Raw genomic sequence first — 26,305 nt, 5'->3', positions numbered from 1 at the left:
ATGTGATGGCTGGAATGTAACAAGCCCGCTCATCATTTCTCCTCCAGGAGAAAGACATTCAAGATGCCCCTCTGCTAGAAGGAAAGAAAGTCTGAAGCAGCGTGGCTTGTGCGCAGGGAGGGGGAGGATAGGCTGGAAGGGCAAGAGAAACACGTTATCCGTGCCAGGCACGGACCAGATTCTTTAGACACATGCTCTCACTAAATCTTCTGAATACTCCTTCAAGGTGGACATGATTAGCCAGGAAACTGGAGCCCAGAGAGGGAAGAAATCTGCCATGGGCTTGCAGCCAGCAGGCGATGCGGCCAGGGGTGGAAGCCCGTGGCTTCCCTGCCGTCACATCACCAGCCTTGATGACACAGCAGAGACAACGATAATGGATCGCTCTGTGGGCCTGGGAGGCGAGTTGGGGCTCCTTGCCCCACTGGTGCTGTCCTCTGTGATGCCCCTGCATAGGCCGGTCTGCCTTGGCCTGCCCGGCACCCTGCAGAGCAGCCCAGAGGTCACGGTCTGATCTGTGGTTTCCTGTTGGCCCTACTCTGTGCTGTGTGGCGATGGGACATGTTTGGGACATCATGGGACATGTTTGGTCCACCATCATTCAGCAACTGGAGAGCCCATAGCAGGCCCGTGGGCAAAGGCAGGATGCTTTCTTTGCATCCAGGAGCTTTCCGATGCCGGCACAAAGTAGACACTCAGCAAAAACTGACAGAGGCAACGAGTGGAACACTGTGGGGGACAGCTTCACCTGTTTGCTAAGTGCCCTAGTTAATACTATTCGTATCACTAATATTAAACACTAACTAGTCACCACGACTAACAGCTGTTTGGCAGTTTACGGTTAGTAAACCTTTCCACGCATGATTTGATCTGACCTTCGTGGTAACTCTGTGATACAAATGTTTGCTCCCCATGTCCCAGAGAGGAGAAACTGGGGAGCAGAGATGGACAGCTGCCTAACATTGCCCAGCTGAGTGGCGGTCTGGCTAGTTCAGGTACCTTAATTGAAATCCCACTCTCTTTCCCTAAGATCACTCTGAAGGGTGGTTTTGGAGTGTCACGCAAGTGTGAAAAATCAGCCCGAAATGAAGTAAGTTGAGTATTTTGTGCACAGGTGAACAGCATGCTTTCTTTAGAAAAGTGGGGTGATCTATCGGTCTCAGCTACAGAGTCTTTCAGAGATGATAGGTTTTGCCTAACGCTGTCTTTTTTGGTCCTTCTCAGTTTTATTTGTCAGGACGATGCTGGAACACCGATAAAGGTAACTCTGGAGAAAAGAATGGCATGCGCCAGTAATCCATCCACCCTTTCCCCTTCCTGGCTTCCTTCTGTGCCTGTCAGAAGGAGGCAAGAGGAACAGGCCTCCCCAGCGCTGCCTGTGGTCTCCGACAGCACCCTTTAGGAAGTTACTCTCTCGTCCTTTGTTCTGACTTGCTTTTACCCGGACGAGCGTGGCCCAAAGAGCTGAAGTGTCCCACCCCCACAAATGTCATTTATTAATTTGAGGCGGTAGATCTGGGTTTCATGCTGTGAAGTCTAAGCACAGATTGTACCCTGGGGACCAGACAGTCCCGGAATTACATTCTGATGCTTCCTCGGGCCTGCTGCCATGTCAGGGGCCAGCCTCCTGGCCCAGGGAGCCCAAGTCAGCATCTGGGGAAGGAGGACCGCAGACTGCTTTACCATATTGACGCTTCTGACCACACAACGAGTGGCATTAAGCACATTCACATGCTGTGCAACCATCACCACCATCCATCTCCAGAACCTCATCATCCAAAACTGAAACTGTCCCCATTAAATACGAACTCCTTATTCTCCACCCCAAGCCCCTGGGAACCACCACTGCCCTTTCCATCTGTACAGATCTCCCTGTTCTTGGTGCTGCATGTCACGGAATCGCGCAACGTCCGTCCTTCGGTGTTTGGCTTATTTCGCTCAGTACCATGTCCTCGAGTTTCATCCATGTTGGAGCAGGGGTCAGAATGTCCTTTCTTTTTAAGGCTGAATAACATTCCATCACAAGGCTGTGTTTCAAGGTTAGCAAAGTCCTCAGACTATCCAAGTGCCCTCGGGAGCCAGAGCTTGGCTATCCAACAGAACTTTCTGCAGTAATGGCAGAGCTCTGTGTCTGTATGGCCCTTACTGCAGCCACTAGCCCTGGATGGAGCTCCAAGGCTGAGCGCTTGAAACATGGCTCTAGAGACCGGAGAATCAAACTTTTAATTTCATTTAATTCTTATTAATTTAAATAGCCTCACATGACCAGTGCCATCATCACAGATGGTGCAGGGCTGGACTAGAACACCCACCCTCCTCATTTAGCCATATCCAATTTTAGTTTGCTTTATCACCCTGCCAATGGGAATGACAATCTAAGAGGACTATGGGCAAGCAGAGATCAGAGCCTGTGAGCTAGTTTGCTCTTGGTCTTAGTGTGTCCAGGCTCATAGGCCACAAACTGCTTCTATCCAGAGAGCTGTTGTACTTAGCACCCACAGGCCACATTCCAGACACTCCATGGGAACCCCCAGACCCAGGCAGTCTGCAGCAACAGGAGCAGAGGCATGCCAGGCTGAGGCCCAGTGTAGACTGCTCTCCTGGGAAACTAGAAAATCCATGCCCTGCCCCCCAGATAATAAAAGGAAGTGGTGCTCGAGGTGAGGAGGACTGGAAACCGAGGAGGAAAGTGAGTCAGTCTGGGGGATGGGAAGGGAGAGGGAGCCACGTCAAGTGGCCATACTGCAGGCCTCCAAGGGGGAAGAGAGAACACTCCATCAGCAGTTTTCAACACATCAGCTTGTGGCGGAGAGAAAGGAGACACGCTGTCCAAGGAAAACAGTGTGGAAGCTGGCGTGGAGGGCCACACGTGGTTTGTGTTAGTGGCAGACTGGACTTGGAGGGGTTTACTCCCTCAGGATCACAAAGCCTCCTGTCCCAGAAGAGCCAGAGCAGGCTGTGGAGACCACCGTGCGCAGGGTCACTGGGAAGCCACGTGGTCCTCAGAACAGGACAAAACGACATACCCGGACCTGCTGGACATGGCTTGCTGTCTCTGGAGATTTTGTCCCCTCGAGGAGCTGGTCTGGTTAAATATGAGCATGGTCTGGAGTCCTGGTGGACATGCCACGTGGGGCCCACCTCCCCACCTCGCTCTTCTTCCTGCGGCCCCTTTGGTCCAGGTCAGCGTTTTCTCAGTCTGACTTCCTTATCAGTCTGCCTGCCCTTTGGCCTGCCCCAGTATCTCCTCACTGGTAGGTGCTGGGTCCCTGGCATACAACTGTGCAAAGAAAGAATGAATGAATGAGTTTAAAAAAAAAAAAAAAGTGGTTATCTGGTTTGGTCAGCCACGGAAAGTCCTCCCTTATTCTGTGGTCTGGAGAGGAGACATTAGGAGAAAGTTTCTAGGGGCAGCGACAGGACCCCTGGCCTGGGATTCAGAGCCAAGTGACCAACACAATGTTGTTCCTTTCCATTTCAGAAATCAAGAACTGCTAACCATGTGGGAAAGGGCTGTCTCAGCTACTCGCCACCGAGATGGCCACAGCTTTTCAGATGGCAGGGAAGGATGACTCCATCAAGTGTGTACAACATGTGGGAGGCTCTGCAATTTCAGAAGACAGTGTCTTGTGTGTCTGAGGACCCAGCCTTTGCTATCCAAAACTTCGATAAATACAGATAAATACAGCTGGTGGATTCTGAGGCCAGTTTTTGCCTAGGATCTTGCTGGGCAGCCTTCCCGGCTAGGCCAGGTCCACCTGGGGAGTGGGAGCCCTTTAGTTCTGCCACCCCTGTACCTGCCCCCAGAAAAGATGAGGAGACACTCCCTTTCCTTTGGCCTCTGGGGTGGAGCATGGGGGCTTCTGGGCAGACATTCGCCAAAGCTCAGAAGGGCAGTTGGGGCCGTCAAACTCCTGGAGAGGGGACAGGTCGGTCATGTCTCAACCCCTGCGGGAAACAAATGACTTCTGCTGTGTGTCCTGGGATAGCCGCTCCCATCTCTGGGATGAGCTGTGCCTCAGAAACAACTCTCCCGGCAAGCCCCTGTCCCTAGGAATAGCCCTCTCTGGGTCCTCACAGATGGAATGTTCTCCTACTTCTCCCCCAAGTTCTGTGCTGGGCAGAGTGACCCAGCTGGCTCTGTGTCCCCTACCACGGGAATTCTGCCAGATGCCCAGCTAGAAATCCTGCCTCTATACCTTTGCACACGTGGCTTCCTCTTCAGGTAAAGCCCTCCTCTATCCTGCCAACAGGTCGGCTCCTTACTTTTTGTAAAGGCCCTGCTCAGATATCAGCTCCTCAGGAAGTGAGCTCTGCCTAAGGCCCCCCTGGCTGGGACAGAGGTCCTTCTCTGCACACCTGGGGTCTGGCTCAGGTCTGGCTCAGCACATAGCTAACTGTGCCTTCTGTGAGGGCTTCCTCGGCTCTGCTGAAGACCATGACACTGGCCTGGGGGACACACTGAACCCCTGGGAAAACTCAGAGGGCAAAGGTCGCATGGCGTGGTGTAGAGTGGACCCCTCTCCCATCTGAGGCCTGTTTGTGCCGGGCCTGTGTTGTGCTGGGAGCAGCCCTCTGTAGGACAGGCTCTGGCCGCGTCTTAGTGGGAGTGCCAGATAGGCCCCTGAAGGCTAGCTCTAGACAGAACTCAGAGGCAAACCTGGCTTTGAAAAGACAGATATAAACGCAATGCTGGGCCTCAAGGAGGCTGGGGGGCTCAGTGGTTGGGAGCCCGGGTTTCAGACTCAACCACACCTGGGCCTGAATCACAGCCATGCTGCTTCTGGGCACAGGACTCTGCCTCTCTGAGCTTCTGCTTCCTTGTCTGTGACTTCAGGACTAAATGAGATGGCACAGAAAGTGGGCACATGGCGCATTTCAGCAAATGCTCACTGACCCCATCACAGTGTCACTCTACCAAACTCCATTTCCACCGGGCACTGCCCTCAGCGCTCTGCGCGTTCTGGCCATCCCCGTGCCCTGCTCAGATGCTCAGATGCCAGCTCTCTCTGGCACGCTGTGAAGGACTCTCCAGCATGGGCCCCGGCTAGGGCAGAAAGGGAGGTTCAGAGAGGCTGAGTGGCCTGCCCAAAGCTACACAGCTGGTAACACAGTGCTGGGACCAGATGCCAGGTCTTGCCATTCCAAGCCCAGGGCTCTATAGCCTGCACCCTAGTATGAATGAGATACGAGGTCAGAGATCCACTAGAAAGTGGCAGGCATGACGATTAGGGTCTGGCTCTTCTAAGCAGAAGAGGGTCAGGAAATCACACTGGAAGGTGGACTGTCATAAAGGGGACCTTCTTGCTGGTGACTGTGAGTCTCTTTTCCCACAAAGGAGCCTGAGTCATGCTCCTCCTTTCTACCCCAGGCAGGCTCTCTGTAGACTGTTTCCTCTACTGGAATGTCCTGCCCCGACCAGGAGGAGCATATGTTGTTTTCTGTCATGTACAGGTTATCCCCCCTCTGTGGCAGCAGCTGTCTGATTCCTTCAGGGGAATCTTCTACTCCTTGGTTAGTCTACGCACATTCTACTCCAGTCCCTAGGGTGGCCCTGACTGGTCCAGCCACTGGCCTAAGATGAACCAATGAGACTTTTGCTTAAAGGGTTGGGGGTGTTCTTTTTCCTGAAGCCACTGAGCTGACCTGTGGGATACAGCTTGGAGCTGCGACCACCTCTGAATCACCCATCACCCTGCTTGGGCACGAAGAACGTGGAGAACTGGAGGAAGGCAGGTCCTCACTGACACTTTTGCTCCTAGATCCAGCCACACCTGAAGCCAAGAACTCTTAGATGTCTCAGTTACATTCAGCTAATCAATGTTCTTTTTGAGCAATCCATTTTGACTGGGTTTCTGTCATCTGCAACTAAAACAGTACTGACTAAACCAAGATCTCACAGCTAGTAAGTGGCAGCATTTGGATGGAAGCCCAGGATCGTAACCACTCTATTAAACTGGCACCGTCTCTTCCTCTAATCTTTACACCAGTTCCCAGCAGCGACCCACACCCATCAATAATCCCAACAGCTGACATTTGTTCGGGGCTCGACAGCCCAGAAACTGCTCACACATATCATCACTTTTTAAAAAAAAAAAAGCAATTGAGATATACCTCAAATACCATAAAATTCACCCTTTTAAAGTGTACAATCCAGTGGTTTTTAGTATATTCACAAGGCTGTGCAAACATGATCATCAATTCCAGAACATTTTCATCACCCCTAAAAGATACCCAGTACTGACAAAGAGCCTCTTTCCCTTTCCCCCTCCTCCCAGCTCCTGGCAATCACTAATCTGCTGTCTCTGTGCTCCACCCCTTCTGGACACACATCACCTCTCTTAAGACCACATAAACCTTGTGAAGGAGCCACTAGAGAGAGGGCACTAGAAGCACAGTGGCTAAGAGTGTGGTATCTGGTATCACCCGCCTAGTTTTAAATCCAAGTTCTAATATTCACTAGCTGTGTGACCTTGTGCAAATGACTTAACTTCTCTGAGCCTAAGATTCTTCATCTATGTAATTTAATAAGTTTAACATGAGGATTAAAGAAGTTAATATATTGAGATGCTGAGCAGTCAGCGGTCCAGAAATGCTGTTTCTATTGTCATTACCTCACGTTCCTGATGAGGATAGTCAGGCAACAAAGGGGTTAAGGGGTGTGCCAAAGGCGACACAGCACAGGTGGCTGGGCCCCAAGTCTCCTGACTGAGTCCTCTGCGTTTTCCATTACGCCACACTGGCCTAGTTGTTCCTCCACGAAAGCTTGGCCCTCCCCATACTCTTCTGTGCCAAGATACTTTTGTAAGAGCCGAGGCTACTCGCCAGACAGGAGGAAGGGGAGGGTGGGATCATGAAATCATCTTACTTCAGGGGGTCACAGCCCCATACGGGCGGGCCTCCCTGACTCGTCCTTGGGAACAGCTGACTTTGGCTGGTGGGGTCTGCCCTACTCTCTGCCAGATACTCCCTCTGGGATGTGGGGGGTGGGCAGCCGGCCATTTCTAGGACAGCAGGACCCTCTGGAATTCAGTGACTTTCCAACTCCAGCCACCCATCTGGGACTCTTTAAGGCTGGCTGAACCACTGCCTTTAGACTAGCAGGGAGGGGAGCCTGAGGCAGCTGTTTCTGTGATAGCAAACCCCCAATTATTGCCCATTATGCTGAGTGGGGAAGAAAACCGCACTTTTAAGTTCTGGTAGAAATAAGAAAGTTAAGTCAGAACAGGAGAGTTGAGGGAGGACAGGCTTTGGGCCAGGGAGACTCGTGATCACGCGCTGGCTCAAGCCATTCCAAATGATGTCACCTCGGGCAAGTCTCATCTGAACAGAGGGACAGCTAATGACATCTAATGTGCTTACTGAGTGAGGCACACCTCAATTAACTGTCACCATGAATGCACGAGAAACTGTTTTCACTTTTAACATGCAGATGGGGAGACTGAGTCTCAGAAACACACAGAGGGGATACCAAGCAGAGATCTGAAAGGCAAGCTGAGGTTTGAACCCAGTCTGTCTAGGTCTAAAGCCCTGGATATGCTGCCTCATGGGCTGCAGAATAGCAATTAACATTTCCATATGTGCTTCCAGAAGCTTCTCCCCACCCCGTCCTCGTCCAACCTCCTCCTCCAGATGACGCTATACCAAACGCCCCGACCTCTCTGGCCACAAGCCAACAGGCTCGGAGGTGGACCCAGCACCCTTGGGACAATTAGATTCTCTCCTCTGGAGACTGGACCCAGCACCTAGAAACGCCGGTGTGTTGACGACAGGGAAGGACATTTCAACTTGGGGACTGCGGTGCTGTCCGGGGGATACAGGCTAATGGGTCCGGGGAGGAAGCTGGTCCGGAGAGGCTAGCAGGAAAACAAAGTAGGCTCAGTGGGAGACCCTGGGGCCACAGTGATAGACGGCTGGGGAGCTGCTGGGCCTCTGAGGGCCATTCAGTTGCTAGTTCCGTGGCCCCCATGAGGCCGGCTGCCTTTCCTGCTCTGGGCTCCGTGGGGCACAGCTGCCTCCTCCCATAAATCTCCCCTCCCCCTCTCTTCCTGCGTAAGCTGCTCAGCTGGTGTTTGCTGTGTGATGTCCATAATCTGCAGGCTAGCAATCCTGACTGTAGCAGTTTCACTGTTCTCTGCCCCCTGTTATCCTTCTGGAGGTAACAGGTAGGCAAGAGGCTTCTGGAAGCAAAATATAGGCAGTCCTCCCTACACAGACATGCCGTGTGTGAAAAGTCAGTCTAGTAACTTGTAGAAGTGTTTACTCAACAATCAATCTCTGAACTGAAGACCCGCTGTAATAGCTCTGCACAGAGGTAAGAGGGGAAGAGGGCATCTAGGTAAGAGGGTGTCTTGGTCATTCTCAGACAGGGCTATACCTCCTGTTCATGGCATTTAAGGGCACTGGGATTCTTCTTCCTTGCCTTTCCCCTAGGGTTCAGCCCCTTCCTGGCCCCTAAGCTGCTCCTGCTAAGTCTGTTTTAGATAGTATCTTAGCATCTTTTAACATACAGCCTTTCTGTGTATGTACATGCTTGCTGTGGACCAGAAGGAAAATGTAATTTACATATGGTACTGTTTGACTTTGTTGCGTTTTGTGAACACAGAATACCACTCACAAGTTCAGCGCATTTTAATGACTAGGTAACTGGTGTTTCAGTCAGTTCCCCTTACGCAGTACCTCTTGGCAGCTGGTTCCGCAGGCGCTTGAGATTGTTTTACTGATATCGGGGAAACTGGTTAAGAGCACATTATTATCTCACCTCCCCCTTTAAAATAAGGAAATACAGATTCTGGAAATTCTTTATCCAGCATTTTTAGGAATGAATTAGGTCCCTATGAACAAGGCTGCCTGTGGTTAATACCACCCAAGCTTCCAAGAGAACATGTGAGGCCAAGACATGGAATGGTATGCAGAGGACACTGTGTTCACTGGGACTTCTGGGAAGTGACCTTTCACTCCTTCCCGTTGAGTGTAAGCCCAGAGCATTTTGTAACCCCGTGGGATCTGAGGATAAAGCCAATACCGTGAATGTAGGAATGCAGGATGAGTGGAAGGAGCTGGGTGCAGTAGTACTGTGAAAAACCTGGATCAAGCTATGCCTGAAGCCAGGAAGATTTTTCCCCTCCTGGGATAGTCAAGCGTGTGTTCCACAGTTTTGTGTCATTCTTGCACAAGGATCATGTTAATTTCTACATCATTCTGATTTCAGTACCCGGGCTGCTAAAGTGAGCACACGGACATTTTCAAATCTAAGAAATAAAAAAGAATACTATGTGTCTGCTACAGATGAGGGTCTAGGTTCTGATGTCAAAATGGAAAGTTAGCCCAATTAAACTTCTTCCTACATCACAGCTCACCAAATCCTTACCTGGAGGTCAAAGAACTTGCTGTAGCGCCGGTAAATGGCCTCTGTGGAGCCGCTGGACCAGGTAACCCGGATGATATAGACCTACAGAGGGGGACAGAGGAGACGGGCATTAACACCAAGGGAGACCTCCATCTCCAGGGCTCTGGAGCAAGACAAAGGGTTGAGTCAGAAAGACCTGGGTACCAGCCGAATGGCTTTGGACAAGTCAATCACTCTCTCTGGGCCTCAGTGTCCTCCCCAATAATGTGGGTATAACCGCCACCTCTGAGAGCTATGCAAAGGATTAAGTGAAATCAAGAATGGGAAAGCATTAGCACCCAGCTCATCTCAGGAGATGGTGTTCTTTACAGCACTGTAGAGATTTCTTGCTTTCCACTCAATCCAGAGAGCCCCGGGGCTGGCTCTTTTTCCAGTCATTCTTAGAACTCTGCCTTGTGTCAGAAGCCACTGAGACCAGCGGCTCTTGGGCCGCTTCTACTTTTCATAAGCGAAGCCACCATGCCACTTCACCAAGCAGGCCATGGGCCAGGTCCCTTCTCTCTCCAAGTGCCAGTTTCTGCATCTGTGAATTGGGCTGACGGCACCTGGTTCACATGACAGTGTGAGGATTTCACATGGCTGAGAACAGTGAAGCACTTTATAAGCAACGGGCCATGTTTCCAGCCTTTGTCACAGGTCACGGCCCACAGAGAACACAATGGACGATGACAAATTTGGGCAAAGTGAGGTGGCAGGAGGTCAGAGGCAGGGTCTAGTGACCCTGCACACCACCTGGACACTGGGGATAAGAAATCAGCACGTGTATAACCCTTTCCTGACTTGCACAAACGATCTGTGGTTGCAGGGTAGTTGACAATGAAAGAGTATGTATGTGAAAGCTCTCTGGAGGGGCGCCTGGGTGGCTCAGTGGGTTAAAGCCTCTGCCTTTGGCTCAGGTCATGGTCGCAGGGTCATGGGATCGAGCCCTGCATCGGGCTCTCTGCTCGGCAGGGAGCCTGCTTCCCTCTCTCTCTCTGCCTACTTGTGATTTCTGTCTGTCAAATAAATAAATAAAACGTAAAAAAAAAAAAAAACCTCTCTGGAAACGCAGAAATGCTGTATAAACATGAGGGGCTCAGTGTTGTCAGAGGCCATGAGCTGAGGGTTGGCTGGAAGGACAGGGGCATACATACATGAAGAAAACCTCCTTCCCCACAGCTCCTTAGATACAGAGGTGGGTGCCATTCATTATCCACGGTGATTGGTTGAGAAATGAGCATGTGACCTGTGCTGAACCAATCAGAGCCAGTAAGAGTCAGCTCTGGGGCTTTTGCTCCAACCCCTGAGAAAGTCAAGCTAAGTGGCTGGGCTATTAGGACCGGGACCGGAGCTGCTGGGGGATCATCTCATCACTGCTTGGAAGGAGCTTGCCTGAGAAGGAGGCCAGCATCAGTAGATTCCTGTAACACGGTCTGACCCTGAGATCCAGCTCTGCCTGCAGCTCAATCTACTCCTGGTCTGTCACGTTTCCCGAGCCAGTACATCTTGGGCCGAACCTGCCTTCTCAAATTATTCTTGAAGCCAGCTTACGTTGGGTTTCTGACACATGTACTCTGGTCCTGACTGCTGCGGGATGGGAGGTAGGAGAGAGCTCTCTGAAGCCTAGGGTCATCGTGGTACACTTCAAAGGACCTGGAAACTTCATCAGGAAACTTTCCACAAAGTTGTTCCACAAAGTGGAACAACTCTGTGGGGGCTGGGGCCAGAGACCAGGGTGACGGTCAGGGACTTGCAGAAAAAGGTTCTCCAGGTGAGAAGAGATGAATAAGGGGAAGATAATTCTGGCTAAGATGGGAAGTGCCCTTGAGTGCCAAGCTAAGTCCACCAGGAATGACCTCTCCAAATCCAACATGCATTTTACTTCCGAGAAGCGTGACAGAGAGGAAGAAACGTGGACTCTAGAGTCAAGAAGCTCTAGACTCACACAATTTCCTAACCCTCAAAGCCACAGCTTCCTTAACTGTAAAATGGGGTCAGCAAGTCCATCTCACACAGAGTTGTAAAGATTATTAGAGGCCAAGCTCTGAGTTCTTTGCCTGGCAGAAAGGAAAAGATCAAGAACTTTCAGTATCCTGCACTGATTCTCCAATGCCTGCCCCACCCCCGTTCATCCAAACAGGCTAATTTAACGTCAGGGATTTGGGCATCTCAGCCCACCCCCTGCCCTTGTTTGTGCTCCCCGGTCCTGGGGCCCTCCTGGAGCCAGAGAACAGGTCAAGGCATCCTTTGGGAATCACCTTGGAAAAGTGTTTTTCTGACAAAAAAAAAGAACTCTATCTCTAAAGCCACCTGAGTAGTTATCAGTTTTATTAAAAAGACTTCAATTCTGCTTCAGCAAGACTCCGGCACAGGGATTTTGAATGGCTCCCATCTGTCATTCATTCATTCACTGTACAACATTTATTAAGTACCTGTTGTGTGCCAGGCACCTTGCTGGGTGCTGGGACACAATGAGGAGCAAAAGCGAACTAGACCTTGCCCTTGGAGATGGGAAGATGGGCAACAGACCAGCAGACAAGCAAGTATGTACGTAACTGGAAGTTACATTCAGTGCTTAGGAAGGCCCCCAGCGTCTGCTGTGAGCACGAGATGGGGGAAGGTGGGGCATGTCCTTGGAAGGGAAGGCCTATCCGAGGAAGCAAGCACTGAGCCAAGACCTGAAGGACGAGGAGCTGGCCAGAAGAGTGGAGAACAGCGTATTCAGGCAGAGAAAGGACGAGTAAGGATATGGAGGCCAGGAAAGGCCGGACATGTCTGAGGTGCAGGAAGACTGTCACGGCAAGCAGAGCTGGGGGAGGAGGGAGGCAGGGGCTGGGAGGCAGGCAGCGGTGGCATTACGAGGGGCTTGCAGGCCACGGGGAGGAGATGGGATTTTGTTCTATTAAAGAGTTTCAAGGGGTAAGGGTGTGTGGCATGATTTAATGTATGTGTTTAAAATTTTTTCCTATATATCCTTCTGGCCACTGTATGAAAAATGGTTTGACGAGGAGCAGGGACACCACTCAGGAGGCTTTTCCATCACTGAAAGGGACTCAGTTAATCCAATGGCCCCAACTTCTGGATGGGTAAATTGAGGCCCAGAGAGGACCATACTAACAGTCCTGTCACTGGGGGATGCTTACACGAAGTCTGGATAACTATTTGTCAAGAATAATGTTAACATGGATTAAAAGACAAAGGGAAAAAAAAAACCTGATCATCAAAGTGTCATTGTTTTCCTAAAGCCAACAAAAAAAGCGTTCCCATAAATGGAAAACAAAATCCTGCTTACACAATTCATTCTAGATCTCTTGTTTATAGTTTTTAAAGTTCTGTACATATGGTACAAGGACTCTGCAGCAGTCCTAATTGGTTTATTGGAATCAAGCTCTGAACACAATTTGGTGCCTGCATTTTTAGGCACAGATCTAACTTTTAATGAGAATTGTCCCAAAGCAGGGCTTTGGCCTTCCCCAGGGTTTAGGGGCGGGTGAAAGGGCACACCCACCGGGTTCTGACACCCGCCCTGCTGCTGGGGGAGACTCAGAGGCACCAAACTCTCTGGCCACAGTGTTCTTGTCTCTAAAACAGGGTGAGTAATTTCCCTTGAGGATTCTCTGCAATCACTGATGCACGTGGGGCCTTGCCCAACGCCTGGCGCACAAGAGGTATGCACAGCCAGTTCCTCCTGCAGAGGAGCTGATCAATATGCCTGCTTTTCTGGTATTCCCTTTCTTGTCTTGGTGACAGTGCCTAATTTCCTTTGGAATGTCATCCCTCTCCCTTCCCTAGTCTTTGTGATAGGAAGTGATGTTGCGCCTCTGGCCAACCAGACTGTTGCCTGTCCCTGGCCACAACAATGGGTCAGGGACCGGCACATGACCCAAGCCAGGCCAATGAGACTCAACTCTGGGACTTTTGATGGCATGGTCAGGGAAGAGCCTCCTTTCCCCACCGCGATGGCTGACTGGGGGGAGAACTGTGTAGAAAGCATCTGTCACACAGAAGCAAGCAGTCAAGAGGGAGAGAAAGAACACGAGTCCTGTGACATCATTTGGACCCCTAGATCCAGAATCCTGGACATTTCATGGCCCCAAGTCAAAACCTTCCCTCTCTGGTTTAAGCCAGTTTTAGTGTCTGTTACTTGCCACCAAAGCAGTCTGAACACATCTGACCTTGACTTTTTTTTTTTTAATTTTTAAAAAGATTTATTTATTTATTTGTCAGGGAGAGAAATAGAGAGCACATAAGCAGCAGGAGCAGCAGGCAGAGGGAAAAGCAGACTCCCAGCTAAGCAGGGAGGCTGATGTGGGGCTCCATCCCAGGACCCCAAGATCACGACCTGAGCCGAAGGCAGATGCTTAACGACTGAGCCGCCCAGGAGTCCTAGGGTGAATGTACTTAATGACACTGACCTGAACACTTAAAAATGGCTGCAATGGTAACACTTATGTTACCATATATATATGTTACATATATTTTATCACATTTAAAAGAACTTTAAAGAAAAGTAGATTTCCTGCAGAGGTCTCTGTAGTCCATGCCATGTTACCCTGGAAATGACACTGAACCTTTCTCCATGGAATAGCCCTCAAAACATGTGTATGTCCAAGGAAAATTTATGTACAGAATGTATTTAAAAAAAAAAAAGACTTAAAACTCAACAGTAAGGAAACAACCAACATGATCACAAGATGGACAAGAGATCTGAACAGACCCTTCATCAAAAAGGATACACAGATGGCAAATAAGTACACGAGATGTTCTACATCATTAGCCATTAGAGAAAGACAGACTGAAACCACAATGAGGTATCACCGTGCATCTATTAGAATGGCTGGAATAAACAATATCGACAAACCAACAAAAACTGGTGCTGACCAAAATGTGTTGTCTCCGGAACTCTTAGCCATTGGTGTGAAAACAAGATGGCACCGCACCCCCTGGAGGGATGCGGAACTACTGGGTGAAAGGTCATTGATAAGGAGAGCCACCCCGTGTGAGAGTATCACCCCATGGATTACTTCCTCAGCAAAGGAAAAAATGCACCTTTTCAATGCAGATCTCGTGGTTAAACTGTAATGAGGTGATTGCAAGTGGACACCCCGAGGTGATGCAATATGAAACATACAAAATCTTCTGTTGAGTATTGTCGCCAAAATGTTTAACCTGAATCTTAAGCCTCTTGACCTACGTTCCAACTTATAAGAAAGTAAAGGAGAAAGAGGAACAAGCTAAATGACACTATAAGGAAACAATCAGGCGAATTCAAAATGTAGGATATTCCCTAAGTCTAACAACAGGACATAGTTCAAATGCTTCCTCTTCCAGAAAGTCCTCTCTGACTGTTCCCTTCCTACCAGTGTTAGGTTGGGTCTCCTTGGCACCCACTTCCCAATCACAAAGTCAGTTATACTTTACTGCCATCGCTAGGTGTCTGCTTTCCCAAGGGGTTCTAAGTTTTGTGAGAGGAGAGACCATGCCTATAGTCTTCGCTGACTGCTGTATGTCCAGTGCAGAGCATGATGGAAAAAATCTATGCTTCGTGGAAAAATCAGAAAGGAACTGAGATGCTAGAAGGTCAAGCTCTCACAGATGGCAATGCCTATCCGAGGCAGGCCTGAGGTCGGTGGGAAGGGTGCCTAGTTCAGCTGTGTCTCTCGGATAGTCCCACAGACTTGCCTCTCCTCTCTGCTCTGTGCCCTGCTTCACAACCCCTCCCACTGGAGAGTCTCAGGGAGCAGTAGGGACTCCTTCCCTCTGGGAAAGAAGGAACATAGCCCACACTGTGGTGTCTGAAGGCTCTGGAAGATTTCCTCCTGCTCCCTCACAGGAGGCCCTGAATCGCAATTAGCCATCACAGAATCCCTTCTTACTCAACCTCAGCAGCCAGGCCTGCGTGATTTACAAAGCCCAGACTCCCTAAGCCTGGCTTCCCCTGTGACTGTGTCATCAGGGCCAGAAGTACTGGGTTTCCTCACTTCCTCTAAGTCAGTCCAGAGATGAATGGCTGGACGGAAGGGCTGAGGGGTGGGCTCTGCTATGACCAGGGTGCTTAGAGTAGAGGTGGGCAGATGGCGGGGCTGCGGCGTCTCCCAAGTTTCCAGGGGCCTGCAAGGCTAGGCGAACACCTCTCACAATCTCCTAGCCAGGCATGTTGGCGCACAAGTGCAGTGGCCCAGCTGAGGTCACAAGGTCGGAAGTTCAGAATGAGGACTGTGAGCCAGGCTCCCTCTAACCCCGACGGCCTTGCTGCAGTGAGGACCCTACAGCTGGACTGTGGTCTGTAGGCAGATGCAAGCTCGTTATTCTGTCTTTGAGAGCCCACCAGGAGGCTGTGGAGTCCAGGGGTTAAGACAGCCTTGAGTCACCTCTGCTTTTGTCTAAACTAGCTGCGTGGTCTTGGGAAAGTGGTTTAAACTCTCTGTGACTCAGCTTCCTCCTTGTGAAAAACAGGGATCATAATAGTATCAACCTCAGAGTTGGGGTGATGATTCCGTGAGAATATGACTACAGAGTGCCTTGCATGGGGCCTGCATGAGGTATAAGCGATCATTATCCTCCTCACTGTGAGCCAAACATGGGCGTAAAGCTGAGACCTGGTCTCTGCTCGCTGCCTCTTGGACGCTTCTCCCATAACCCACTCACCTTGCCCCATTCCTCCATCCCCAGGGCCCTGCCTCTTTCGTGGTCTTCTCCAGGCCCCAAGGGGGTCAGAGGGACTGCCCTGCCTGGCCTGGGAACAGAGGCCCAGCTCACCTGAGCCAGGGGCGCACATTTCTGAGCTGTCAGAGGAGTCAGGGCCCTGTCCCCTCCGCGTGAGTGTCTGTGGGGAAGGCCCTGCCCCCTTCCACCCCCATCCCTGGGCCTCAGCCTCAGTGGAGGGGAGCTCTGTGTCTAGCTCAAATGCAGCATTGCCACATAGCCGTGAGCCTGCCTGGGGCCAGGCCTTCGTCTACCCTGGCCTGTCCTCTACCAAGGCTTGAAGACTGTTCCAGAGTCCTAGGTCAGTGTGATCTTGCAGGAGGTGCCCCACAAAGGACAAAGAACCCATCAAGTCATGGACAGTGGAAGGTGTGGCCGGGGCCACAGTGACCCCTATCCTCTGACGACTACCCTGTCCTGAGGTCTCCAAAAGCTACTTTTCTCAACTTGGACTGGTTTCAGATGATAGAAAAGGGAAAAAGAAAAAAAAAAGTCCTCTGGCAGTTGCTGAGAGTCCTTTTTGGACCCCGTACTTGAGAAGTGCCACCTGTCCTGCCCATCTCACGGCCACAATGACTGCTCCAGGCGGGCCAGTCGGCTTCTCTCAGGAACCCGGAATCAGACCAGATGTCAGCTCCAGCCACAGCCGCCTCCACACTTGGTGACAGACATCTGGTGCGCAGACAGGGACAAACGAAGGAGAGGAGCAGAGAGGAGAGGCAGGGAGAGCCCTGCTCGGCCTCTGCCCACCCAAGGTTTTCATGACGTGTGACAGGGACCTGGGTCTTCCAGTTAATTCCCCTTTTGGCATAAAGAGGTTTTTATGCAACTGAAAGGATACTAGGACATGGGGAGGAAAGTTCGGGCACTATCTTAGGTGAAAAGAATAGGGAAAAAAGGTAACGTCAATCGCACTATGTGTGTGTGTGTGTGTGTGTGTGAGCATGTACATACATAATTTCTGGTAGTTATGCTCTAGAAAGTCTTTATGAACACTGATTTAGCAAATGCAGAACCACTGTTCCTGGAGGAAACACAAGGTTAGGGTCCTGCAAATCCCCGGTCACAAGATTTTCATGAACGGACCCGTAGATAGCTTGGCTGTTCATGCATAAAGCCACCTTGTTCAATGTGTATTGTTAATGCATTAACATCCAGCTCCGGCCTGCAACACTGTACTTCACACCTAAACTCCTCTAACACATGTGTCTTCCCCGTGACAAGGTTTTCCTGAGTTCGGGAACGCCACACGGCACTTCAGCATGAGGCGTGGGGTCATTTCAAACAGTGAAATAACCAACAGAGAGTACCCCCCCAAAAAAAAAAAAAAAAGAGAAAAGTAGCACTGAAGGGATCATGAGAAAGACTTATTTCGAGTGTCAGAGCTGAAAGCAGAAGGCAGAGTGTCTCCTTGCTGGGCCTCAGCTGGGCACATGCACAGGGGGTGACATAATGCGTTTTGCTGCTCTGCACAGGCCCATGTCTATGAGTGGCCATGAAGTGCTTCGAGTATTGAAGCTGGATCACAAATAAATCTTAGCAAGCAGGCAATTCCCCAAATATGGAATTTACAAATGCAGCAGATTCACTGTACAGTACATAAATGTGTATGTGTGTTGCATGTAGAAACCAGTGAGATATATAGAATATATACCAGATGTAGGGTTTGTAGGCATATGTAGGACTTTCTAAATTCTGTTTTTGATGCTTTCTTGTATTTTTCAGATTTTCAGGAAAAAAAGATGCTGTTATCCCAGGAGGACAGAAGAAAAGGGTCTGTGGCCCACTTTCTTGTCTTGAGCCTCAGGATGGCATCTTCTCTGGGTCCAGATACAGCTGATGGCCCAGGTGGGAGTGTGGGGGTGGGAGGAAGCTCGGAGTTGGCAGATGGGGCCCTAGCTCTGTGATTTCGGGTAAGCGCTCTGCATCTTTGAGCCTTTGTTCTCTGAAAAATGGGGATAAAAATAGATGTTTTCCAACCTTATGGGCACTGTAAGAGCAAATGAGTATTTTTTTTTTTTAAAGCTCCAGAAATGGAATCTATGTTGGCTGGAATCTCAGCTGTGGCCGGCGCTTGAGGGAGGGTGCTCGAAGGAGGGTGTTTGATGTGTGCTTCCTAAGTCCTCCACCCTCACCTCCCTTGGCACCTCCGGCCCATGGGGGTGGAGGCTCCCAGGGCCTGGAGGGTCCCCATTAACCATGCAGAAATTTAGGTCTCAGTTCCAAGTGACAACAGCCAAGGGGTCAGTTTGTCCATGAATAAAGATTTACATCAGAACAAAGCTGAGAGTCCCTTAAAACATGCCAGGAGCTGGGTCTGGGCAAAGCTAAGTGGTGGGCCTAAAACAGGCCAAGTGCCTCTGTAGCTCCCAGTGCCCCAATAAACTGACATCCCTATCCCTCCAGACCCACGGGCCAGATCTCCGCCCAGAGCTGCAGCTCTTGCAAGGGCCTCGGCGTTCCATCTGTAACAGGGGCCGCCCCGCCTCGCCAGAGCTGTGATCTCATGCATTCTCATCATATGAACTTGAAAGCACAAGAAGGTGTTTCTGCCCTGTGAATAAAATCTCTGAGGCTCGGGAGAATGTCCTCCAATATCACTTTGCTTTGCAAACCTATTTAGTGGGGTTTTCTAGCATTGGTAGAGCTCAGCTCAGAGTCCTAGCCGACACTATGTAGGAGGGGTGAGGCTGCTGCCCTAGTCCAGACAGAGCAATTACAACTTGGTTTGGGTTGCAATAGCCAGAGCTTTAATTTTTGGGGAAAGATTGTGGGTGTAGGTGGGGAAGGGTCTGGTCCAAGGGCTTTTCAAAGTAACAGTGTTTCCCAAGGTATGCAGGAACTCGGGCTACACGGGCTGGTGTGAGCTGATACACGATCTCAGCACTCATCTCAAGGAATCCCAGAGAGAGATAGTTCATCTCTGCCATTCCCTTCCCTTTGGAAGTTTGGCGATAATGGCTTTTGAACACTCTCTCCAACAATGTGCTGGTCTCTTTTCTTGAAGAGGAGACAGAAGACCTCAGGACAGGCAACACTAGCTAGGAAGAATTTGAACACATTGATTCTCCTCTTCCTTTCTATTTAGTTTCCTTCTATTTCTAGCAAGTGCTACTGGTTTTCCATTTATGGGAGACAGCGGAAGCGTCACCTTTAAAAATAATGTAAGTTAAAAAATGGAGTCAATCCGAAGAAGAATACTGAGTTAAGAACATGTAGCACAGGGAGTGGTGGCTGTGGGAGGATGGAGAATGAGGGCAGTACTGTTCCAGTGGAATCCCTTGCCATTCTCACTCTGTCTGGACTTCTGTTGTTTGCCGGCCAAGGAGCCTACAATACTTCTCAAGTGGGAAGCCCTCTCCTGGGTCCACAATGCAGGTAGGCTGTCTGGAATGGCCAGGGAGATGGAAGAAAATATCTAAAGAGAGGGCACCAGCGGGGCAGAGGGGACTGAGGCTGAGCCCACAGAGGCTGTGAGAAAGGCACATTAGCGAGACAGATCTGTGATCCATTAGCAATGTCTGCCATGGGCACAGGGATTGTAGGATGTGTGCTGCATACTCAGCATCCCTAATCTGGATCTACCCCTCCATTTAGAAGTGGGGATACGGATGGGCCAATAGGTGCAGCAACCTGCCAAGGGTTACACTCTCAGCCATGGGCTCTTTCCACTTCCAAGGCACTGTTCAAATTTCTACACAAGATCCTCTGGCCCCTCTGGGCCTCCTGCACAATGACTTGTCTAGAGAACTTTAGAACTGATGAAGCCAGTGGTCAGATTGGCCGGCAAGAAGTCCCTGGATCCTGGTGTGGTTGCTGGGACTCCAGGCTCTCCACCCTAGTTTCCATTAGGCAGCACCACTCAGGCTCTCCTATATAGAGAGGAACCCAGCAGCCACTGGCCCAACCACCAGACCCTGGGGGCCCATGCTGCCACCAGCAACATCGGTGCAGGTTCCAACAGGGCCTGGGCTCTTCCGATGCCCACAGCCCCCCTTTGCCTGCTTCAGGCTGACAGCAGGGGGTTCTAAGACTTGCAAATATTTGAAAACCCTGCTCCAGACCATCCCTTACTTTATAGTTGGGGTTATGAGATCAGAGAGGGGAAGGGACTTGCCCAAGGCATGCAGAGAGCAGACAGGAGGGTTGGAACTGGACCAGGGGTCCTCCTGGGAGGTGCTAAGGATGCAGGAGTTCTGTTCCAAAATGCAATTCCTCAGATCTGAGGAGTAGCAGAGCCCTTTTTAACGGAGAGAGGTAAACCCTCCTCTTATGCAGCACACTGAGGGGCTTGGGCTTCTGTTCATGGGCCACAGAGCTTCTGCAGCGAGGCCTGAGCCCAGGATAACATAAGCGGTCCTGTGCCGCAACCTTAAATACAAAAACACGTGCAGCCCTCAAATCAGGCAGTGGCGCTAGTTCAAGTCCCAGATGAGCCTACTTCCGGCCGAGAAAGCTCCCAGGAATACGTCTAAGGACGCAGACCTTGGATCAAGAAACCAACTTTAAAAGGTGGTGCTACCCCCTCCCCCATTAGGTTCCCATGCTAACTGGGTCTCAGGGCTGGCGGATCCTGGGGACAGCCTGGCAGTGACTGGCCGCACTCCAGAGCCAGCTCTCTGGCAGTACGCTGCCCTGGTCTGAGCTGGAGGATCCCAGGGCAAGGGGGGTGGGAGGCAGGGAGGGAGAGAAGGAGAGAAGGGTGGAGGAGAGAGGGAGGGAAGAGAGGCACTTGGATGGACTCCGAGGGCTTAACTAATGGGAAACATGATTCTGCTGTTCCCCGTGGAGACCACGAGTTCCCTCCGGTTCCGATCTGTCGGCTCTCCCCAGTTGTCTGCCCAACATCTGGCCTATGTAGGTCAGCACTCCCAACCTCCTTTTGCAATTGCAATACCCTGCACTTTGTCCGTATTGCCTAACACCCCAGAGCAGCATCACGGGCCACCGGAAGGGCTGAAGACCGGGTATTTATCTTTTCAGAGAGAGTACATTAAGTTTATTCCTGCAGAAATGCTGCTGAAGTGTCGCGATGGTTTGGAGACCCTGGAGGTGATAGCAGGGTGTCACAGCGGGGCAGGACCAGGGTGAGTGGGGGCCCGTGCCTTGCGAACACAGTGTGCAATCCTCAGCAGCAGCCTGCTGGGAAGGTGGGGCCGCCCCCAGGGCAGAGGAGGAAACCCCAGCCCAGAGTGGTGACCTGGCCTGCAGCTGGGAAGAGCAGGTGACATCAGATGGAATCCCAGCCCCCTCAGCCTCTGAGGTCGCATGTCCTCCTAGCTTTCCAAGGCCAGGCCTCAGGTGTCCTGGGCCCCAGGCCAGAACTTTCCAATCCTCACATCAGTGTCAGGAAGCACCAAGCCCAGGTTTCGCAGCTAAGTGGCACACTGGGGGTGGCCGGCTGCCGATTTTCCTTTTTTTCCCCCCTTCAATCTTTTCAATTAAGTGAATGCCTGGAAAGGGGCCCAAATATAAGAGCTGGAGGCGCTGGCTGCAGTTAGGATGCTCTGGTTTAGGACTGTGTTCCCACTGCTGCTTGTCCATAGGGCACGCAGTGAGCCTGCAGGGGGAGCTGAGGGCCTCTGACTCCCCGCGGGCAGAGGGGTGCCAGGCTGGCGTGAGAATCTCATTGTGTCTCTCTCCCCTGCTTCCAACACTTCAGTCCATTCATCCACTCATGCATTCCATAAATAGGACAGAGTGCCTATTGTGGACCAGGTATCCTTCCAAGGGCTGGGCTCTGGCCATGGAGGAGACAGAAGTCCCTGCCCTTCTGGAGCTTTCCGCCTTGTCAAGGAAGGCAACAACAGCGTGCTAGGGTGCTTAGGGGACTGCCTCCTGCTCTGACCCAGCCAGGCTCTCCCTTGCCTCCTGGCCCTGCATGTGCCATTGCCTTCAGCAGGGACATCTCTCCCTTTGCTTGGCTAGCAGCTCTATTTCTCAGACATCAGCTTAGGAAGCCTTTGGAGACCCTGGATCCGGCTCTGTTCCCATTCTGTGGGTTCCCACAGCCGCTGGGGCTGCCCTCTCTCAGTACACGTGCCTCTGAGTGTGCTGTTCTGTCACTCCCGCTCCCCCGGGAGGACTGAAGGGGCAGGGGTCATGTCCCTCTGGGGCACCATGCTTCTGCCAGTGCCTGCTGACATTAGGCTCCTGGGAAATGTCTGGTGAAAGACAAAAGGCAGAAGGACAGACAGGCAGGCACGCAAAGAGACAAAAAGCCAAGACAGGGCGACACAGTCATAAATCAAGGTGACCTCACTCAAGGCTCTCCGTGTCTGGAGAGTAACAATGCTCTTGAAATGGCTGAATGGACAGCTCAACTGCCAAGGGTACTAGAAACAGAACCAGCTTTGTGACAGAGGAGACCGCAGGCATGGGGCCCGACCCTGGAAGAGAAGTCCACATCTCACCCCCAGGCTTCTCGCAACAGGCGACAGAGAAAAACAGAACATCACAGGAGCGAGTTCAACTACAAGTGGAGGCATCGTCCCGCTGCCTTCAAGAGCCAGGACAGCCTGAGGGAATTCTCTGGAGGGGGCGGGGGGATAATGGAACTGTTCTGTATCCTGTCTGTGGTGATGGTCCCAAGAACCCACATACGCATAAAAACTCAGAATGCTATACCAAAAAAGGGAATTTTACTGCAGACAACTAAAATGTAAAAAAATAATAAACACGCACACACCAATACTCCTTCATGTTATTAAAAAACAGACGGGCACTGGCTTTAGAGTACCGGGCATGAATCTTGGCTCTATAGCTTGAAGCTGTTGTGTGACTTTGTAAGTCAATGCAGGGCTCCGAGCCTCCACTTTTTCATCTACAAAATGGAGAGAATAGTACCTACTTTTTAAGGTTGCCCAAGGATTATGGGAACTAATGCATGACAGGAGCTTGGCACACTGCCTGACTAGAGGCGGCTTCCAGCACCATCACTGATAACCCCATTACACAGATGAGGCATGGGAGGCTCAGACAGCCTGTCTCCCCTGGACCAACTCAAATCTTTCGAAGTGAGCTATGTTGAAAGGAAAAGTCAGGAAGATCATGCTGTGCCCACACAGAGCTGCCCACCCTTGGAGCCTGTCTTTTTGTCACTGCCAGAGTCTCATCCAGATGGGTGGGCAGCAGGAGCCGTTTCCAAGCTGGCCGGGCTACCTCAATTCTTCTAGACGGAGACACAGAACTGGTGGAAATGCTCGCTGGTCCGGGTGTGCGGCTCCAGCTGGGGCCTCGGCTGCCAACACACGTCCTCGCACACATCTGGCCTGAAGCAGCATGGGGAACTTTCCAATGGCAAGCAGAGGTGCTGGCAGCTGGAGCCCTAGCTTGCTGAAACCAACCTGAAGGCTGGCTTTCTAGGAAAGCCTCCAGGGCAGGCACTTAGGGCTTCTGGGGCTCTCCACGGGCTGCCAGGCCTCAGAGGAGCCCGGGGCCGTGCAGGAAACAGCTGAGAGATTTCAAGTTGGGGCCTCTCCTGCAGGGACCGGGCTGCCTAAAGAGAATTGGGCAGCCAACATGAGCACCCACTATGTGCGAGGCAGAGGGACAGGAGGGATAAAACCCAAGTAATGAAAAACAATCAAAATGGGCCATACTTACTGGGCTGATCAGGGACTATGCCTAGTACTTAATTTATGTTATGTCGTGAGATCTGGAGACTCAGAAGGGGTCAAATGCTTACCTCCACTCTGTGACAGATCTAAACCCTGGCTGTGTGACACGGGAGGAAATCTCAGGATGTGTGCTCAGAGGGGTCTCAGCTCTTACCTAATGGGTCCAGCACAGTGCCTGACACATAGGGGATCTTGATAGAGAAGACATTAGTAGAATCCTCTCACGGCCACAGACCCCCTAAGAAGCACCCTCTAGTCACTGTGGGGGCACAGAAGGGACGAGGGATCATTCTGCAGGGGGAGCTCAGAGAGGCTCTCCAGATGAAAGAAAGGACTGCTCTGGATCTCAAGGGACAAGTAGTTTTCTGAATGAGGACCAACACCTAATGACCACTTACTAAATCCCCAGCCCTCTGCTCTCTGGAAACCCTGCAGAGCAAACCCTACTATCCACCCAATTTCACAGTGGAGAAAATTGACATTCAAACAGGTTAGACCACCAGCTCAAAGCCATGCAGCTCGTTACGGAGGAGACCAGAATTTGAACCCAAATTTGTTTTTACTTCAGAATGCCCAATCCTAACCAAGAAGACCAGGTGAAAAGTGAGTGTTGCGGACCGGAAGCAAGTGTGTTCACGTCCCCTGGCTCCCAGGAACAGCAGAGCTGAGAATCCTGCCTTGACCACTTACCAGCCAGAGGACTTCAGGCAACAACTCTCTGTCTGGAAAGTAAATGAGGCCACACGTGGGAAGCCAAAGACAGCACTGCGAGCAGTAGGTGCTCTCTGATGCACAGGAGAGATGAGCTCACAAACACGTGTGTGGCCCCGACCACCCTTACTGTCCCTGACAGGTTCTCAAACCCGGCTGTGGCGTACGTTTGGGGTGCTTGTTAAAACTTTAGAGTTTGACCCTAACCGGCCCCTCCCACTGTCTGGGCTTAAACCCTGGCCCTGTGACTTCCTAGCTGCATGGGCCAGGGCAGGTCCTATCTCAGCCCTCTGCTCCATCTGTAAAACGGGGGTGATCAAAGTGCCTACCTCACGGGGTGATGGGAAGGATCAGATGATTCAGTGCATGCAAAGCTCCAAGCATAGCACCAGGTACATAGTAGCTACTCAATAAAGAACGGTCCTTGTTCCTTTTCCCCCAACCTGGAGTCGGTGGGTACAAAGATAATGTATGCAGAAGCCTGGCTATTCTTGATCCTACCAGGCAGAGATCAGAAGATCCCAAAAGTCTGGGACCTTCTAAAGCAAGGTCAAATGGACGTGGAACCTCCAAGATAGGAGGGAGCTCAGTGGAGAAGGAGGTAGGGGCCAGGGTGGCCGGAAAGGTATAGGGGAGAGGCCAGAGCGAGGAGTCCAGCAGCCGTTCTCGTCCTGGGTTTTCCCTTCCCCGCTGGTTGTGCTGCCTTCTTACTGGCTACCTCCACCACCACACGGCCTCAGGTCAGGCCTGGGCCGCTGCACTTTGGATGCCAGTGGCTGTTCCTGCAAGTCCTCTTGCCCCTCTGCTCACCCTAACAGGGATATTTCTAGAACACAGATTCTGACTGGATTCCCTTCCTCCTTGGCCTCTCAGTGGTTCTCTCTTAATGAAAAACAACAAAACAACGCTGATTCACATTTAATGAGCACTTCCTTACTCCTGGCAATGCTACTGGTCCTTATTCCCTATGGGATGGGACTTGTCACCCCCATTTTATGGATGGGGTAATTGGGTCTGGAGAAGCCGATGGCCTTATTTAGTTCAGGCCAACACAGTCACCAGCCTGGGTTTCTACAACAGTTCCCTCTCTGGCCTCCTGCCTCTAGTGGCCATCTTGGCTCTGCCTTGGTGGGGCTGTGGACAAGGACTAGACCAGGAGACACTGGGCCTGGATCAAGAGCCTAGATGCCAGGACCTGGATTTAACAAGTAAACAGGAGGACTCAAGAAGAACACTCCCAAAGTTTAGAAAGATAAATGACACAAATCCTTCCTGTCACCCTCCAGTCCCCCAACCAAAGCTAAAGATACTGTAGCAGAAAACTGTAGAAGCTGAGACTGTCTAAAGAGGGTCAGAAATGTGGGGTTCCAAAGAGCCTCTCAGGCAGTCTCAGTCTACAGCTGCCAGCTGCTGGGCCAGGGGGCCCCAGGGAATGCTGGGAGCTCTCCCTGCCATGAGGTGAGGCCACGCCACACAGAACAGGCAGCCCGGCCTCAAGACAGCAACAGTGCCAACTGCACAGACTCTGAGTTTGACAGACACGTGTTCCAATCCTGGCCACACCATGTCCTCAAGCAAGCTACTCGGGAGCCTCAGTTTCCCTATCTGTAAGACAGGGATGCTATAACAGTTATTTCCTGTCTCTCAGGGCTGGTGTAATGTATAAATGGGATAATGTCTGTAAGATGCCTGGTCTCGTGGTAGATATTAATTCCCTTCCATGTAAGCAGACTGTGTGCCTTAGGCCCAAATCAAATCCAGATCATTAGGGTGAACCAAGTGAAACTTTTATTTGTGTGGGTAAAAAGTTGACAATTTCATATGGTTCAACCTACTAGCATCCCAGAGGGCTGGAGGATTCCTTCTGCTTCCAGTGGACTAG

At 51.1% G+C, this 26,305-nt stretch overlaps 1 protein-coding gene across 1 annotated transcript in view; it reads right to left on the bottom strand.

Moving 5' to 3' along the window:
- The window catches only part of LOC111141266 (SH3 and PX domains 2B), a 100,485-nt gene that overhangs the window by 60,084 nt on the left and 14,096 nt on the right, over positions 1–26,305 (bottom strand). Inside the window, exon 2 of the mRNA XM_022493715.1 lies at positions 9,371–9,451. Within this exon, the coding sequence (XP_022349423.1) occupies positions 9,371–9,451 (81 nt within the window). The remainder of the gene's footprint in view (positions 1–9,370; positions 9,452–26,305) is intronic.

The sequence above is a fragment of the Enhydra lutris genome, unplaced genomic scaffold (genome assembly GCF_002288905.1).
Source record: "Enhydra lutris kenyoni isolate GAN:26980312 unplaced genomic scaffold, ASM228890v2 scaffoldscaffold5, whole genome shotgun sequence".
NCBI classification, from domain to species: domain Eukaryota; kingdom Metazoa; phylum Chordata; class Mammalia; order Carnivora; family Mustelidae; genus Enhydra; species Enhydra lutris.
Note: the sequence above shows the minus strand (reverse complement) of the source record. Positions and strands in the feature narration are given on the sequence as shown.